The following is a 16,598-nucleotide window of genomic DNA, read 5'->3' as shown; positions in this document are numbered from 1 at the left end:
GTAGCACGGAATGTTTGCTCTGGGCGGCCACCGGGCGCGGACGGTCGCCCGTCCCGCTCCGGTCCCATCCTGCCCCAGTTCCAGCCGGCGAATGTGCGTCACCCGGGGCGCCCCGACGGACCGCGGCGGCGCCACCGTCCAGCCCGCTCCGCGCCGCGGTCCGGAGGCGCCACCGTCACCGCGGCGAGCTCCGGCGGGCCGACCCATCAGCCCATCCTCAGCCGACGCGGGGCCGTTACTTCTTCTTCTTCTGCTCCTTCAACCGCTTCTTCTCTTCCCGCTTCCGCTCCTTCTCGTTCAAACTGTTGACCAGCTTGTACATAAAGAAGCCTGTCAACAAAACGTGCGTCAGGTGCGCTGACATGGGCAGACGAGAAAGGTGGTGTTGAAATTACACTTAACATGCAAGAGAGGCTGCAGCGTAAAGCAGTGCAAAGAAACTAGCGATACCAGAAAAGCTAGCACCTTAAAATGAAAACAGCTCTAAGCTTTTCGCACCTAAAGCAAGCAGCATAACATCTGACATTACAACACCCTGTAAGATATAACCCCTATAAGATATATATCTGTAAGAATCTTGACCACACCAACGAGCGTTCTCTAAGCAAAAACAAGAGCCTCGTCATCGTAACAGCGAACGGCGTCGGCGTCTGCAAAACAGGTGTTATGGTGAAAGGGTATCGGTGGTTGTACCATGTTGTAACTATCTGCATAAGTAACACTACCGGCAGGCAATGCCGTTCGGTATGACACTTGCGTTGATACAAGCACTGTCAGCCTACACCGGCCACAGGAGCGGAAAGTCCAGACCAGCCCCATCGCCAGAAGCCTGCAAAAGCCACAACCGAGCGGATAAAAATCGCCGGACCATTTGGCAAACGGTCTGGAACGGTGCCCATAAAATGAACAGAAGCGACGCCACCTTATCCAGCCGGTCTATCGGCTCACCAGTTCACCACTCACCCAGAATGGACACGGGTATGAGGCAGCAGACGACCTTCACTATGGGCCACGCCCACAGCAGGGTCTGCAGCAGCGCTAACGACATGACTGCCGGCGGAGCGCGGCTGCGTCTGCGTGCCGGGAGACCCGCCGGTCCTCGCGCGACACACAGCTGGTGGCAGCTCGTGGGACTTCGTCAGCTGCCTCCAATGGGACAGAGACGCGTCAGCGCCGGCGTGTGGGACCCGTGACGCTGCCGAGATAAGACTCGGGAGGAAGGGCCGTGGCAATGTGCTGGTTTGTTGGTTGCTGCAGAGCCATATAACAGCATGTTCGTGGCGGGCTCCTGACACCAGCAGTGCTCAGGCGACCGTCTGGAGGTCCTCCGTGAGGATGAGACTCAGGTCAGGGTGGCGAACTGGGAACAGGAGGCAGGTCAAGTCACCAGATCTGACCTCGGTGAGTGCCACTGGCATACGCCAGGAGCCGCTGCCAGTCACCGGTTAACTGTGGTAGGTAAGATACCCTGGTAAGTCCGACGGGTGGAGCAGAGGTCTCCGATTAGCTGATGAAGCAGTGGAATCGCTCGTTCGCCGTGTTGGTTCAGCCGGATTAGCAGCGTCTGCAGGTAGACAGTCTCGTAAAATAGCGACCTCAGGCCAACATGGCAAGCTTGTGAGCTCTATCATTTCATGAACTAGGGACTTTCCGCAGATCAGCTTCGAGAAACCGTGTACTCTTTACCTAAAATGCATGCCAACCAAATTTGTTACATCAGTGACCTTTGAGGTCATTCCAGCAGTGACCCTTATTAGGTCAGATGGTTAGGTGGCTCTTTGATGTCCGTTTGTTGGGGAAGCGACCTTGTAGATCAGTGGCTTTATCAGTAGGTAGTTAGCAGTTAGATCAGTAGTTAGATGGCTATGAACGAGATATAAAACGAAGTGATAATGCACGCCAAATGTTCCTACAGTCGATCATGCTGGGAAAATCTGGTAAATGTATCAGCCCTTTAAGCTTCGGACTGATACATAATATATTTACCAAACATTCGTACATAAAATGTCTTCGAATTTCATGTAAATGGCTGGGGCTTATTGGCCGAAAATGACACTATCCAAGCCGGGAATAGCCGGGATGTCAAATACTTCACTGGCAAATAGGCCCTGGACCATTCAACGAGACCATTGACCAATGAATACAGAATCAACCGCCAACTGATAAGCATCTGTACCGTGTGTCGCAGGATCGCTTCAGCCAGGCGCCAGGAGGACGGCTTCATCAACGAAACAATGCACCTTATCTTATCACATGAAAAGGATGGTACACAGCGTCGTCGCCTCTTGGAGCCATCAAAGGGCAACATTCCTAAGAGCGACTCTGAAGGCGAACGGATCACTTGCAGCCACCGAAACCGAGTTCCTGTAAGCACTTACTGGCCTATACACCGGATCGACCCCGCTAATAGACACTTGATGCTTGACATTGGACAGCATCCCCACCGGATCGAGCCGGGGTCAGCCGGTCGTGAAGTCACCCTACGCACCTCTCGATCTCACGCCCCAGCTGGAGCTCTGGGTCACGTCACTCACCGATGACTGCCATGGGAATGAGGAAGATGCCGAGTCCGAGCAGCGGCGACAGCAGCCACCAGAGGAAGCTCTGTCCGCCCTCGACGGCCGCCGCCTCGTCCGCCATGGTCGCTCCCTGTCCGTGTCCGTGTCCTCGCACCGTGTGCCGCGGCCCGTGTTCGCGAGGTGAGCGGAGCCGGCCGGTCGGCGACGTGGTGCCTCCCGCTGCCTGCGTGGCACCGAGCGCCGCTAGGCGGCCGCGCACGGGCGGCGCCAGGCACCGCACCGCGGGGGAACGACCACAACAAACGCACGCGACCGAGCCGGCCTTGAAATACCAAGTGCAGCATGAACCGGTGATGGTAACACCATTTTGGGGCATACAATTCGGCACGACACTCCACCCGACCACCCAATAGGTCAGCTTCCTTCGGTCTTGCCCAGATATCATTAGAGACTATGGGGTTAGGTTAGGGTATTACCGATTACGGAAGCACGCACCTCCCAAAGGTCAGCCGCCGCGCCTGCCTCGTCAGACTGGTGTAGCGCCCGCAGTCAGCTGAGGAGATGGCTATCAGCAGCGTCAGGGAAGGGTGGGAAACAAGGAGGGAGGGGTGGTGGTTCACAACAGAGCAGCCAGATTTCCACTGCAGAAGCCAGAAACCCATGAATGGAAACAAAGTGGTTTAACTTCGATGATGAACAACGCCGAAATTGATTGGTTGAGTCGTACAGTTCGATGAGCCAAGAATAAATAAAACTTCTTTTGATGACAGTACAGTCTGTACCGCGCAAAGTAACGGTGGATCAATCAAGCCTGACCGAGGAAGGGCCTGCTATAATCTGAAAGTCATCGAACCAATTGACCTGGGGAATGGACGAGGATGTCCATTGCTTCGGTGACTCAAATTTAGCAGTCCTTCCTCGGTCAGGCTTGATGGATCCACCGTTACTTTGCGCGGTACTTTTAAGACAGACTGTACCTACAGCGTAAAACACGGAAACACTGGATGAAAAGTCTTGCCAGTCGCACGTACTGTCGTATGATAACAGGCGAATTGATGCGGTATTCTGTGCTACTCGCGGTGCACATCTACCACTAACGGTGTTATGGCGGGAAGGGAAACCACCCTGTCTTTTTCATTTTTACTTGCTGAGCTTTCACCTGACAATGACCTGACCTGGCAAAAGATATGCATTAGGTTTATATATTCTTGAAAGCATGCAATTGCCGTTTCACGCATCTTTCTAAGGCTATCCATTCGGAGAGTCACAACAGCACACGAAACCAATCACAACGGCACCCGAAACAGCGATAACGAAGACGAGAGCGCTAAACCGGCGGCGGCCCGGTCACTGGTTGTTGTTGTTGTCCGTCCAGAGGACTCCGCCTCCCCGCGGTGGACGGTGGGGGGAAGGCCAGCCATGGCCGACCCCAGGCATGTGCGGCCCGCAAGCTGCACAAGCAAACCAAATGGAGTCCGAACTGCCCCCGACGTGCGGGGTGCCGTGGTGCTGGCGCCCTGCGGCCCCGCCGTCTCGCAGCCGTTCCGGTGGCGCCGGGGGACTGGCACCCCCCTGGTACCGTCGTCATCCACCTACCAGACCACCATCATCTACACATCTCCGCGGGTTCGGGCGCGCCGTGTGGCACCGGCGTGGCCCGGCCCGCGTAGATAAGTGAGGCCAGACACCCCCGTCGTGAGGCCCGACGGCGGGGGTCTGCGAGACCGTGGCCCGAGGGTGCCCCGGGGCCCGGTCACTGGTCGGCGGCGGCCGGCGCTGGCTCGTTGCGGCAGATGATGGAGATCCGTCGGCGCCTCGGCACCAACTGGCCGGCGAAACGCGACTCCGCTTCTGACAGCACTTCGTGCGTGTAGTCGTAGCGCGCCGTGTGCCGCATTATGTAGAGCGAGCGCCGCGGCAGCAGCGCGTCCAGACAGCGCGTCGGCTCTGCGCAGCTCACCAGTCTCAGCACGGCGTCCGACAGCAGGCTGACGCCCGCGATAACGCTGCCACAAAACCGGACGCTGTCGACGTGCGGCTTGATGACGCCGTCGGCGGCCAGGTCCAGCACATGGACGTGCTTCAGCGGAGGTGTGCCGGGTGGCATCGCGAGGTGCCGCACCCGCTCTAGCACCCGCTCGTTCTGCGGAAGCCAGTGGAGCCGCTCCGTCTCCCGGAATCCGTGAATCGCATCATCCCAATGATCGAATTCGTATCTCATCCTTCGCAGATACGGACCGATTTCTGCCATGATGCCTTCTTCCTCGGCCTCAGAGATGAAGTTTCGGAACACAAGCATGTTGTTGAGCACAGCTGTTTTGCATTCATGTTCCCAATTTCCAGTTAATTTTACGCAGCTGTAGTCTGGTTCAAATTGTTCTCCACCAAAGACTTTACTGTCCTGATGACCATTGAGAGATCGACTGCTTGTCTGCTTGTCTTTATTTCTCGTTGATGAACCAAAACATAGATTTTGAAGATATGTTTTACTCTTAATTCCAGCCAAACCAACGCATTTAAAAACATTCAGCTCTTTTTGAAGAATCATTTCATGCTTCCTTGACTTGCTTCCTGGATTTCATCCAAAGTCTAAAAAAGGAACAGTCCGTGAGGGTTTTTACATTTATCTAGAAACGAAAGATGCTGATGCAAAGTATACCACCGGTTTCTCAAACTGCCTTACATTGGCTATCAGCCGAACGTTAGCCGGTAACATGACAGTTGAGCCTGAGTGGTGGGTGGGCGTCTATTATAGGTCAGTGAGCCCTTGAGCGAGCCGCGGCGACTCCACCCCTCCCCTCCATCCGAGGCCACCCCAAACAGGCCGAGGCCACAGATCACATGTGGTGAGGAGACCAAAGAAGTGTGAGCCGCCCGTGCCGGTGGGCTATTCCTTATTGAAAACGGTCGAACAAGCCACATAAGCTGAACAGACCGTGTGTGTGCTCTTTGTGTGCACGTGTGTTTGCGGGGTGGGGATGAAGGGGGACGGAGTCGGAGGCTGGCGCAAGATATACTGAACCAGTATAGCGCCTTTTGGGGCGACTAACGGAGCGAGCGAGGGGGTGAGTCTTGCACGTGCGAAATTTCGAGGGGGTACCTCCAACTGACTTGTGCACGGCACCCTACTGACCGGTTTCTAGCGATGTGCCAAATTTGAGCACAATCGGCCCAGCCGTTCTCGAGATCTGGGAGCGGCACCCTGCACGTGCGCACGTGCAAAATGGGTCCCAACTGACTTGTGCACGGCACCCTACTAACTGGTCCCTAACCGTGTACCAAATTTGAGCGCCATCGGTCCAGCCGTTCTCGAGATCTGGAAACGACCCCTGCACGTGCGCACGTGCAGCAGCACCCCAACTCTGGCACATGGATATGCAGTGCCTAGTGGGTGCCTACCTACATGCCAACTTTCAGCGCAATCGGCCAAGTAGTTACCGAGATATTGCAACAATTACAAAACTGACACCTCTTCGTTTTGCACGTGGCACGTGCATAAGGGGTCACCTATATGCATCGGGAATAGTCCAATACTTGGTAGAAGGAATGAAGCTACCCTACAAAAATTACCGCGTGTAAATCGGTCAAGTGGTTGCTGAGATATAAGCCTCGCAAAAGCGTCCGCACGGCCGGCCGGCCGCTCATACTCAGAAATTTCCGTTAATCTAAGGAAAGACTTCGCTCGCTTCGCTCGCTCCGTAATTAGAGGCGGTAATTGGCGTAAAGTGAGCAAACATGAGTTCCTGTATGTTTGATGCAGTCTTGCAATGCAATCCAGCCATCCAAGAAACTTTGCGCGAGACGTTTTCTTGGATGGTTTTCTTGGATAGCTTGATTTCACCGAGGGCTTCTGTTTTAAAGAAAATTTGTAAGCTTTGCTGAACTGTTAAGTAATTAGAACTGCCAGTATTTCAGTATTTAACGTGTAGTTAATGTTACTGTATTTTATTTATGCATATTTCGGCCTTTTTTAACACGCGCAGTGGAAGGGGGGGCGGATTTCGCCCACCCCTCCTGTTTTTCGCCAATAACTCGCGCCGCAAGCATAATATCAATGTGAAATTTCGGCTACCTGTCCAGAATTGAATTGCGGATCTTCTCGTGCAAAAAGTAAGAAAATCGGTTCACAACTTTTCTAGTAATAGCGGTGTAAAGTCAAACATCCTGCCGCCGCGGCGGCGCGGCGGCGCGGCGGCCGGCGCTAGCCGTTACGCGCCGCCTGAATTGTAGACTGTGCCGGGGCGGGACGGTTTCGTCTTTACATCGCGCTCCTTACCGCTGATTATATTAGATTCGCGTCAAATTCGGTGAGAAGACTGAGAAATGTACAGGCAATCATATGGTCAAAGAATTTTGAAAACCGGCCGGTAACAACTTGAGTTATGAGTGTGTAAACACAAAATTGTGACTGCCGCGTTTCCCGCGTCGGCCGATGCCGCTTCAGCCGGCGACATCTTACCCTTATCAGGCTTCTAACTGCCATATTTATTGTTGGATTATCTAGAAATTCACCATACCTACATACTCACAAATGTTTGCTCTTTCATTTAGTGAAAGATTAAAAAAAATCGGCCGGTAACTTTTTGAGTTATCGGCGTGTAAACGCAAAAAAGTCGCTAATATGGCAGATTTGACCACATTTGACCTCATTTGACCTTGAAGCTATTGACCTAGGGTCATGAAATTCACACACAACAGAGTTCCCCATAGCCCCCACCTACCCTCCAAATTTCGTCTTTCTAGCTCCAGTGGGAGCTGAGATCTTAGGGGGGGGGGGGCGACATCCGCCCCCCCCCCCTTCCACTGGGCGTAGTACTCGCAACCCTTCCACTGCGCGTGTTAAGCAAATAACGAATCATATTAAGAAACATACAGGAAATAATATCTAGGACTCTACCGCGACGAAATATTTCTATCTCGAGTTTTCAAAGAATTTCATGCACTCGGCCAAGGCCTCGTGCATGAAATCCTTTGAAAACTCTCGATGGAAATATTTCGTTTTCGCGGTATCGTCCAAGAATGTATATTCTTGCACATTTGGTTCAAAATCAACAATTGTTTAGCGTGCTGAAATCAGAGTCATTTTTTTCTCCTGATAATATATAGCCTCATAATATGTTGAGTCAGTGCCCATGAGTCATGATTGACATTGACCTCCTTTTTCTCGTATGACAGGGCAGAAGCCAGCGATATTCGAGGTCGAAATTATAATGTTGACACCTGATTGATAATGTGTGAATCATCTCCATCATTTCATCGACAGCATTTAGCTAGCAGCATAGGTGGAGCTTTGTGCCGAGCTGGGAGGGCCCGACCTCTCCAAATTCGACGCTGACTTGGCTTTGGAGCCGCAACAGACCACGGAGGTCAAAGTTACCGCTAGGGCGGCGGCGGATTTGCTGCGCCCGGGCCCTCCCAGCTCCGCATAAAGTTCCACCCGTGGCTAGCAGCGTGATATTCAACTACCTATAGCCTATAGACATTCAACTACCCACGGTCTCAGAGGCACGACGATCTCGCTCCTCGTACCAAGGTCTCCTGCCATATCTAAAAATGACTTTAATGTTTGCGATGTTTTTAATTAATAAACTTGGCACGTCTGGTACATTATTATTACATTTTTCTGTCCGGACCCGTTCACCAACACATCACGAAAATGTATTCAAGTTTTTTCTGCTTTGTTTATTCGAACCTGTCAAAAAGCACTCAGCCATTGAAAATACATGCCATACATAGGAATATCAAAATCCAAATCACAAATTTTATGAAGAAGCATTGGTACATGGTGTATTAGTATAATGCAGACAACACAACAAAGTGAAGCACTTAAACTAGGTAAACGGAAGTGCGCCGAGACGATGATTAAAAGACGATACATGACGTAGCAACGATACGACATAAAAACCTAACCGAAAAGAGGCAAATTAGCTCAACAAGCATGATGATGGCAAACCAGTAACAATAAGCAAGCAATTCAGGCATGGAGGCAAGCCCATCAGTGAAATCTGGCAGTCAAGTAAGGCCATGGAGGATATGGAAAGCCAAATGTTCTAGCAGAAGATACATCCATCCTATCTTGTCAAAGATCAAGTTCACAAAGCTTGCTGTGAAGCAGCTTTAGTAAATAGTGTCTTCCAACTGCACATACATACACACTTAAAAAAACCTTCCAGATAAAAAATATCCATGGAACAAAGGAGACACCTACGTCCTACATGCAACCTAAAAAGCAAGCAGCATCCATGCAATAAATTGGACATTTGGGACACTGTCACATCATTATCACACCAAAAAGTTGAATGCAGCCCGGCTAGCTACTACACTGAAGCAGTCAGTTGATGGTTCTCTGACTCACCCATGAGACCCACCACCACCACCCCAGGGAGAATGAAAACAGAATTGTTGAAACCATGTTCGATTGGTCCATCAGGCCCTGCACCAGCCAAGTCCACCATGGCTCCTGCCAAATTTGGAAACATTCTGGTTCATTGCAAAGGAAGTAGGTACCTTTGTGCTAGAGCAGTATATGCATCGTTCACAAAAAGACAAATCAAATACATGACAATTATAATGCCAAGCACTTAGATGTGGTAAAAAAATTGTAGCCCAGGTCTGAAGAAAATGTCCAGGAAAATGATGTACCAGGATAATGATGCACCTAAATGGGTGGCTTGTCAGGAAATAATTGTCAGGCATTCTAATGTAATTTTACATTGGCATGTACATACACCATAAGCACATATTCCTCAAACCTGAGGTAAAATTGTAGATATTTTCATTTAATATGGTGCAGATTTCAGGAGCACTGACTTTGATAGTAAGTAGGCACTTAGTATTTTAGCACTGACTTTGATAGTAAGTAGGCACTTAGTATTTTAGTTAGTGAGTACACAAATTAGGTGGTCCGTGGTGATGAGCTTAAGTCATGAGGATCACCATGCACATTGCACAGTCACACATAAAAAAACATGACAGCACAGTTTTTGTATCATGGGACGACATCCTCCATTTCCAGCCATCAAGCAGCTGCATTGCATCTATAAAAGCAATGCCCTAACTACAACTGATCTATCTGCGACCAGAAGAGATGGATCACACATTAGGAATCTAGTTCAATTTAAGTTCAAAATATTTTTTCAACATGGGCACTGTCAGTTATCTGGTAGAACAGGGTAAGCACAATTATGCAAAGGTTTTTGTCACTGTATGATGAAATGTGACATCCTTTAAAAAAAATTGGAAAAATTTACGTCCCTTTTAATGCAAACTGCAGCGCAGAAACTGCTTTTAAAAAGGTATACATCAAATGTATAATCATTGGCAAATGTATGGCAAATGTATAATCAAATGACAGCATCTAGGGAGAGTAGAGATGCAGGGGACATGACAAGGGGCATGGGTCATCAACTCTGTTCGATATTGCTGCACTTCGCACTTCGCAGTCCTGGGAGATTGCGAATAGTATCATGAGATGTGAGATAAGCAACATTGTCACCCATGAACTCGACTGGAGCAGGCACTACAGGCCATTGCCCTCTCAAAACTTTTTCGAGCATCTTAAGCGAGGTGATAGAACTGAGGGGCAGTCCAACTCTAACTGCTACTTGGTTCCAGAATGAATAACTATCAGATGTGAAATCAGGAGGTCAAAATACATCATATAGTGTGCTTTTCATAATCGGTTTGCCACTCGGACCTAATATATACTAATACCCTTTTCAGTTGCAAAAATATTGGTACAAACATGTGAATTACAGATCCACAGTCATCATAGGCGGCGGAACGGGGAGGGCACCGGGGCAGCGTGCCCCCCTTTGATTTTGGCATTTTAACATTAGCCTTATGGGCGTTGCATGGAAAGAATGGGACCAAAAGTCGGCAGTGCCCCCCTTAATTGAATGTGTTCCGCCGCTATTGACAGTCATAGTGTTAGTTGAACCTGAGATAAGCGTCCCACGGGCCACGATCACGACACATCAACATTCAACCACGGTATATAGAGAACTCATTCAACATTGACATGTAAGATATATTGCAACCTATTCTCAAAGTAAAGCTGTTAGAATCTGATTAACAGTTACGAATAAATAAAATCCAGAAAGATATCAACCAATTAAACAAAGTAAAATCACCCACGCTGAGATGAAAACTTCCGTCCCGTGCAAGGTGGCGTGGCTGTGTTGCGAAGTTTGAGAAACAAGCGGAAAATGCATTACGCTGGTGTTCTGAAAAAGCCGTCAACGGGAATAGCCTGTGCGCAGGATTAACCTGTGTGAGGTATTCAGTGCTTTTACTGCGCCTTTTCTAGTTGAAAGTTTCAAAAATAATTAAATTGGGCATGAAAGTCATATAATTGTAATGAAATTGCAGTTATCAGCTAAAATATGGGCCAAAATTAGATCAAAATCAATACATGCTTCGGCACTTGAATCCTAGTTGAACACTAATCTTTGTCTCAGTCGCGCCAGAAATGATATTAATTGATTTAGTAGCTAGATCCCTATAGAGCGGCCACTTTACGGTTTATACTAGGTTTCTATGCCACGGGCCACGAATAAGTTGACTTTTCTGATCGGCTCATGCTCGAGGGTACTCGAATTCGCCCTTAATCTTGAAAGCAACCAGTGGCGCGGGAACCGGGGGGGCTAGGGGGGGGCTGAGCCCCTCCAACTTTTCGGCTGGGGGGGCTCGTAATGTATTTGAGCCCCCCCCCCCCCCCCCCCCCAGCTGGAGGAATCGAAATCGGAAATCTACCAACACAATTTCATAGATTCATACATAGGCGCGGGAGCCGGGGGAGAGGGCAGTGGGGGAAGCTTGCCCTCCACTGCAACTCTGGGGCCGTGGGGGCGGTGCCTCACAACTTTTCATGAGGCCAGGAACCGTTGGGGCAGCTTGCCCTCCCCAAATTAGGGGTTGTGAGTGTTACGGTTACTGGAACTTTATTAAACTTAATTTAAACACGAAGGTAGCACTGTAACCGCTTACTAATACTCAAAACTCTCGGCCACACAAGCCGGCCGCCCGCCGCCACACAGGTCCGTCGCGAGAAGGACAAACAGCGCCTCTGGCGGCCGGCCGACAAATTACGATCAGCTGATCGACAAAACTGGGTCACCGGATCGGCGCGCGACGGCCGATCGTCAACAGCGGCAGCTGATCCACAACATCCTCCCCTTCAAAAAGTACGGACACCTAGGTCACAGGTGCACACCCGAGGGCCTAACCTGGCGAATACGGTTGCGGGCGTCGCACTGGGCGGCCATAGCGGCTAACAGCAGTTGGCGGACGGATGGGGGTTCCGTCCGGCTCCGAATCCGAACTATCCGAGTCCGACAGAGCACATTCACTTTCAGCGCTACTCGGCGACTCCACACGACCGGAAACTTCATCGGAGCGGACCGCCAACAATGGCCCGACAGCGGTCCGACCTAACAGCGGAATACAGGCACCGAGGTCCGGTTCCTCGTCAGACACACTGACAGTGACAGGAACCGTCACACATGTCGCCCGTTCTGAATCGTCCCGCACAGAACTTTCTACTTTCTTCAGGTTACTACCATGCACAAGCACCTGCTTTCGTCCCCGCTTAATCCTATAATCAGGTCGCTGCACTTTGACGACTACATATGGTCCAGTAAAACGAGCGGACAGTTTCCTGCTCTTACCACGCTTCACTGCCTGCACTTTTAGCATCACCGTATCGCCTACTTCAATGTCACTAGTTCCAGCCACAGACGAGCGCGACTGGCTGTCCTGCAGTGACTGATGGGCCTGGTCGCGGTCCACCTCGAGACGGCGCTTCAGGTCACTCACATAATTCGCGGAAGTGTCACACTGCAGCTTATCTGCGTCATCAATGATCTCACTCACAACGGGATCGTTCGTGGTCCCAGTCCGTAGACAGTCCATGACAACTGACAGCACCGGGTCCTCCCGCGTCGCCTGCTGCAGCTCTGGCAGGCTGAGCCGGCTAGACGTCGCCTCCGCCCCGACCGCAGCTTCGTCAGCCGCCGAGCTTTTCAGCTCCACAGCTCGGACCGTCGCCGGCACGTCACCTTCGGCCAGCTCTCACGAGTCACCATTTGGCACGCAGCCAACACTGACACTGGACAGTCCTTGTTTTGGCACACAGCCAGCACGGTCACCAGACAGTCCCTGTTTTGGCACACAGCCAGCATCAGCAGACAGTCCTTGTTTTGGCACACAGCCAGCATCAGCAGACAGTCCTTGTTTTGGCACACAGCCAGCACTGTCACCATCACCACAGTCCCTGGACAGTGCGTCCGCGTGGGGAATCGCAGTCCCCGGTCGGTGAACCACCGTAAAGTCATACTGGGACAACTCCATGACCCAGCGAGCCAGCCGACCAGACGGATCCTTTAGGCTCCAGAGCCACTTGAGCGCCTGGTGGTCCGTCACGACGACGAACTCAGTCCCGAGGACGTACCATCGGAACCTGGTCACGGCCCGAATCACAGCGAGCAGCTCGTGCTCAGTCGTCGTGTAGCGCGACTGACAGTCCGTCCATTTTCCTGAAGCGAAGGCGACTGCATACTCACCATCACCATCACACTGGCTCAGAGTCGCGCCCCAGCCGCGCGAGCACGCATCGGTCGTGATCCGAAACGGCTGCTCCGGGTCCGGCGGCCGGACCACAGGGAAGGCAGCCACCGCCTTCCGGAGATCCTGGAAACTCCGCTCTGCTGCCTCTGTCCACTCGAACGAGTGCCGGCGAGTCAGATCAGTCAGACCCACCGCGCGCACACTGAAGTGAGGAATCAGGTGACGGAAGTAGCCCGCCATCCCCACGAATCGCAGCACCTCCTTCACGCTGCTCGGCCTCTTGTAGGCCGTGATCGCAGCCACGTTGTCGTACGCCGGCCGGATACACCCCTCAGAGATCACGTGAGACAGAAACGTGACCTCAGACTGTGCGAAGCGGCACTTCTGGGGATTCAGGCGGATCCCGCTCCGCTCGAGCCGCTCGAACACCTCCCTCAGAACAGCGAAATGCTGCTCTAGAGTCTCCGTGAAGATGAGTACGTCGTCCAGATACACGACCACTGACTGGTGCAGCAGGTCCTTCAGCACCGTCGTCATCATCCGCTGGTACGTTGCCGGTCCATTGCACATACCAAAGGCCAGGACTTGGTAGCAGAATTGCCCCTGATCGGTGACGAAGGCTGTCTTCTCTTGTGCCGATTCGTCCAGTTTCACTTGCCAGTACGCAGCCTTCTGATCGAGCTGCGAGAAGACACGGCATTTGGGACCGATCGACGCCAGCAGCGACTCTATCCTAGGTAGAGGAAAAGAGTCTTTCACGGTGCAGCGGTTCAGCTCCCTGAAGTCAGTACATACTCGAAAGCTCTTGCTTCCCTTCTTCTTTACAAGAAGCACCGGGCTCGCGTACGGGCTGGCACACTCCCGTATCACGCCCATTGACAGCATGTCCGCGATCTGCTGGTTGGCAGTCTCTCGCAGAGCCGGCGGAATCGGGTACGGCTTCTTTTTCCGCGGCTCCTCCATCAGCTCTATGCGATGTTCGACAGCTGTGACTCGTCCGAGCTGCCCTGGCGAGCTGAACACGTCCGACTGGTCCAGCACCGCCTTCAGCTTCTCCTGATCCACTGTTGACAGGTGAGACAGGTCAGCCTGTGTCTTCACCTGGTCCAGGAACGGCATCACCTCCTCGTCCAGACTGTCCTCGAAGTCCTCCACCGCACCATCTGTCACCACACACCGGCACACGGTGGCGGCAGGCTCTCTGACCTCCTGTCCAAAACATGAGAGCACACCGGTACTGAAGTTGACAGCCACTTCAGCCGCCTTTAGAAAGTCTGTGCCGAGTAGCACACAGTCAATGCACTCGGCGACCAGGACCTCCATGGTCACCTCACCTGCAGTGCCTGGCACATGCAGAACCACATCTGCAGCTCCGTGAACATGGAGACTTTCCTGTCCAGCTCCCACCACAGCCTTTCGGCTGTGTCGCAGCTGCAGCTGACACCTGTCGGCCGTCGATCGCGACAGAAGCGTCCGCTCGCTGCCGCTGTCCACGACTGCATCCTGCACTAGCCGTCCATTCACCGTCACGTCCAGCTTCAACGTCGAACCGACAACCACTCGCCTGTTGGCCGTCACAGCTCCTGGTCCTGCACCACTGGTGCCAGCACCACCACTGGTGCCACCACTGGCACCCCCCATGGCACCACCTCGGTTACCACCACTGGCACAGTATCGACTGATGTGCCCCACACCTCCGCACTTATAGCACTTAATGCCCTTTGAGCCGCCTGACCGGCTCCCTCCTTTGCACTGTTTGGCAATATGTCCCATCTGGCCACACGAATAACACTTTCGACTCACAGATCTTCCAGTCTCCTGGCAGCGCCTCGCTGCTGACCTCTGCTTGCCATGGAGCAGAGTCATGTGAGTCACCAGCTGGTCCAGCGAGGACAGGTCGCCCTCTCCCAGCTTGTGCGACCAGGCCTCTGGCGCACCCTTAATCGCCTGTACGATGGTCATGCGGTCCAGAGACTCTGCTGTCAGCTCTGGCATGACCTGCTGAATCTGACTCTTCAGCGCTTCTACGTACTCCCGCGGAGTTTCGCCTGGCTGCAGACGACGCTGGTCCAGCCCTTGAAGGATCTGTCCCTTCATCACCTCCGGCGTCAGCAGATGCAGCACCTTTTCTTCGGCAGCACTGACTGTAGCATCCCGTTCGGCAGCCTGCACTTCCGCCTCAACCCGGTCGGCCACCCAGGCCGCCCGCCTACACGAGCCAAGGGCATAACAGATCAAGTCCAGGGCCACCACGCCCGACAGGTTTTTCAAGCTCGCATAACGCCGAAACTGCTTGAAGAAACGCCGTGGTTCGGCGTACTCGAACACGGGGAGGGGCAGGCTCAGTGCCCCAGTCGCCCCGGCACTCGTGTCCACCGAGTTATCCATCACCGGTCCCGTATCACACAGATTATCCGTCCGGTATCCGTTCACTCAGTTTGTTTACATCATCACACGGGGCGCCGCCATGACACACCTGACCGGTGGCGCCGCCCGCGGAATAGTCCCGAAGCTTCCCTGTGACGTCACGTCCGGCTAACGCTCTTCCCGCTGCCGGCCGACGCCATCTTCGATGATCTTCGGCACACTGATCGGTTTCGCTCACGCCGACTGCGGCACGCGGCGCCGGTTATAATCCCACCGCTGAATGCTACAATTACTTGAACTTTATTAAACTTAATTTAAACACGAAGGTAGCACTGTAACCGCTTACTAATACTCAAAACTCTCGGCCACACAAGCCGGCCGCCCGCCGCCACACAGGTCCGTCGCGAGAAGGACAAACAGCGCCTCTGGCGGCCGGCCGACAAATTACGATCAGCTGATCGACAAAACTGGGTCACCGGATCGGCGCGCGACGGCCGATCGTCAACAGCGGCAGCTGATCCACAACATGAGTCACAAAGGAAGAAAGCATGTGACTGAAAAATCTACCTATTTTACTGACTCGGCAACTCATTTGGCAGCTTAAAGGAAACAGTCCACTTTCCTGAAATCAGTATTTTGTTATTGATTTATGATTTTTTATGCTCAAAATAATCATGAAATAAAATAAAACCTTTTTGTAAAAACAATTATTTTCTTTATTTTAATATAGGGCGAACTATATTCTATGTAAAATAATGTTTGACGCGGAAGCTTATTACGCATTGACCAATCATATTGCGTAGCTCAAACCTACGAATACTGCATTGGCTGTAAGCAGCACGCTGATTGGCTGACGATGACGTGGCTGCATTCCTGTGCAAGGCACGCATTCCTCTACAAGGCACTCTTTTCGGAACGAGAAATGGAATTTCTTCGTCTAGGGTGATCGTTGAGCCGTAAAAGCTCCTGATTTGTGCTAGTCTCAGCTCAAGCTACGAAACTGCTATTCCAGCTCAAAACCCCATGTTAAAAGTGAACTATTTCCTTTAAAGGGACCATCCCACCTTAACATTAGTTTTGAGTTGAGATAGCCAAGTTTGCGGCCAGGCTCAGAAACCACCATTTATCCTGGTCGCAACCCCCGCA

At 52.2% G+C, this 16,598-nt stretch overlaps 2 protein-coding genes across 4 annotated transcripts in view; both read right to left on the bottom strand.

Moving 5' to 3' along the window:
- The window catches only part of LOC122379611 (spectrin alpha chain-like), a 68,059-nt gene extending 57,372 nt beyond the window's left edge, over window positions 1–10,687 (bottom strand). Inside the window, exon 1 of the mRNA XM_043361946.1 lies at window positions 10,673–10,687. The gene's annotated coding sequence lies outside the window, so the exon portion shown is untranslated. The remainder of the gene's footprint in view (window positions 1–10,672) is intronic.
- Window positions 3,706–10,703, bottom strand: LOC122379618 (alpha-ketoglutarate-dependent dioxygenase alkB homolog 7, mitochondrial-like). Of its 3 annotated transcripts, none has more exons than XM_043361953.1 (2): window positions 10,656–10,703; window positions 3,706–5,108 (listed from the first exon to the last, which is right to left on the bottom strand). In XM_043361953.1, exon 2 carries the CDS (start codon window positions 5,065–5,067, stop codon window positions 4,273–4,275), a length of 795 nt encoding a protein of 264 aa, XP_043217888.1. In that variant the 5' UTR covers window positions 5,068–5,108; window positions 10,656–10,703; the 3' UTR covers window positions 3,706–4,272. The 3 variants fall into 3 exon arrangements, with proteins under 3 accessions (XP_043217888.1, XP_043217890.1, XP_043217889.1); XM_043361955.1 differs by having other exon boundaries at window positions 10,630–10,663; XM_043361954.1 differs by lacking the exon at window positions 10,656–10,703 and adding an exon at window positions 7,393–7,438.
- Between the last annotated feature and the right edge of the window lie 5,895 nt (window positions 10,704–16,598).

Source organism: Amphibalanus amphitrite, unplaced genomic scaffold, assembly GCF_019059575.1.
Source record: "Amphibalanus amphitrite isolate SeventyFive unplaced genomic scaffold, NRLGWU_Aamphi_draft 000081F_arrow, whole genome shotgun sequence".
NCBI lineage: Eukaryota > Metazoa > Arthropoda > Thecostraca > Balanomorpha > Balanidae > Amphibalanus > Amphibalanus amphitrite.
Note: the sequence above shows the minus strand (reverse complement) of the source record. Positions and strands in the feature narration are given on the sequence as shown.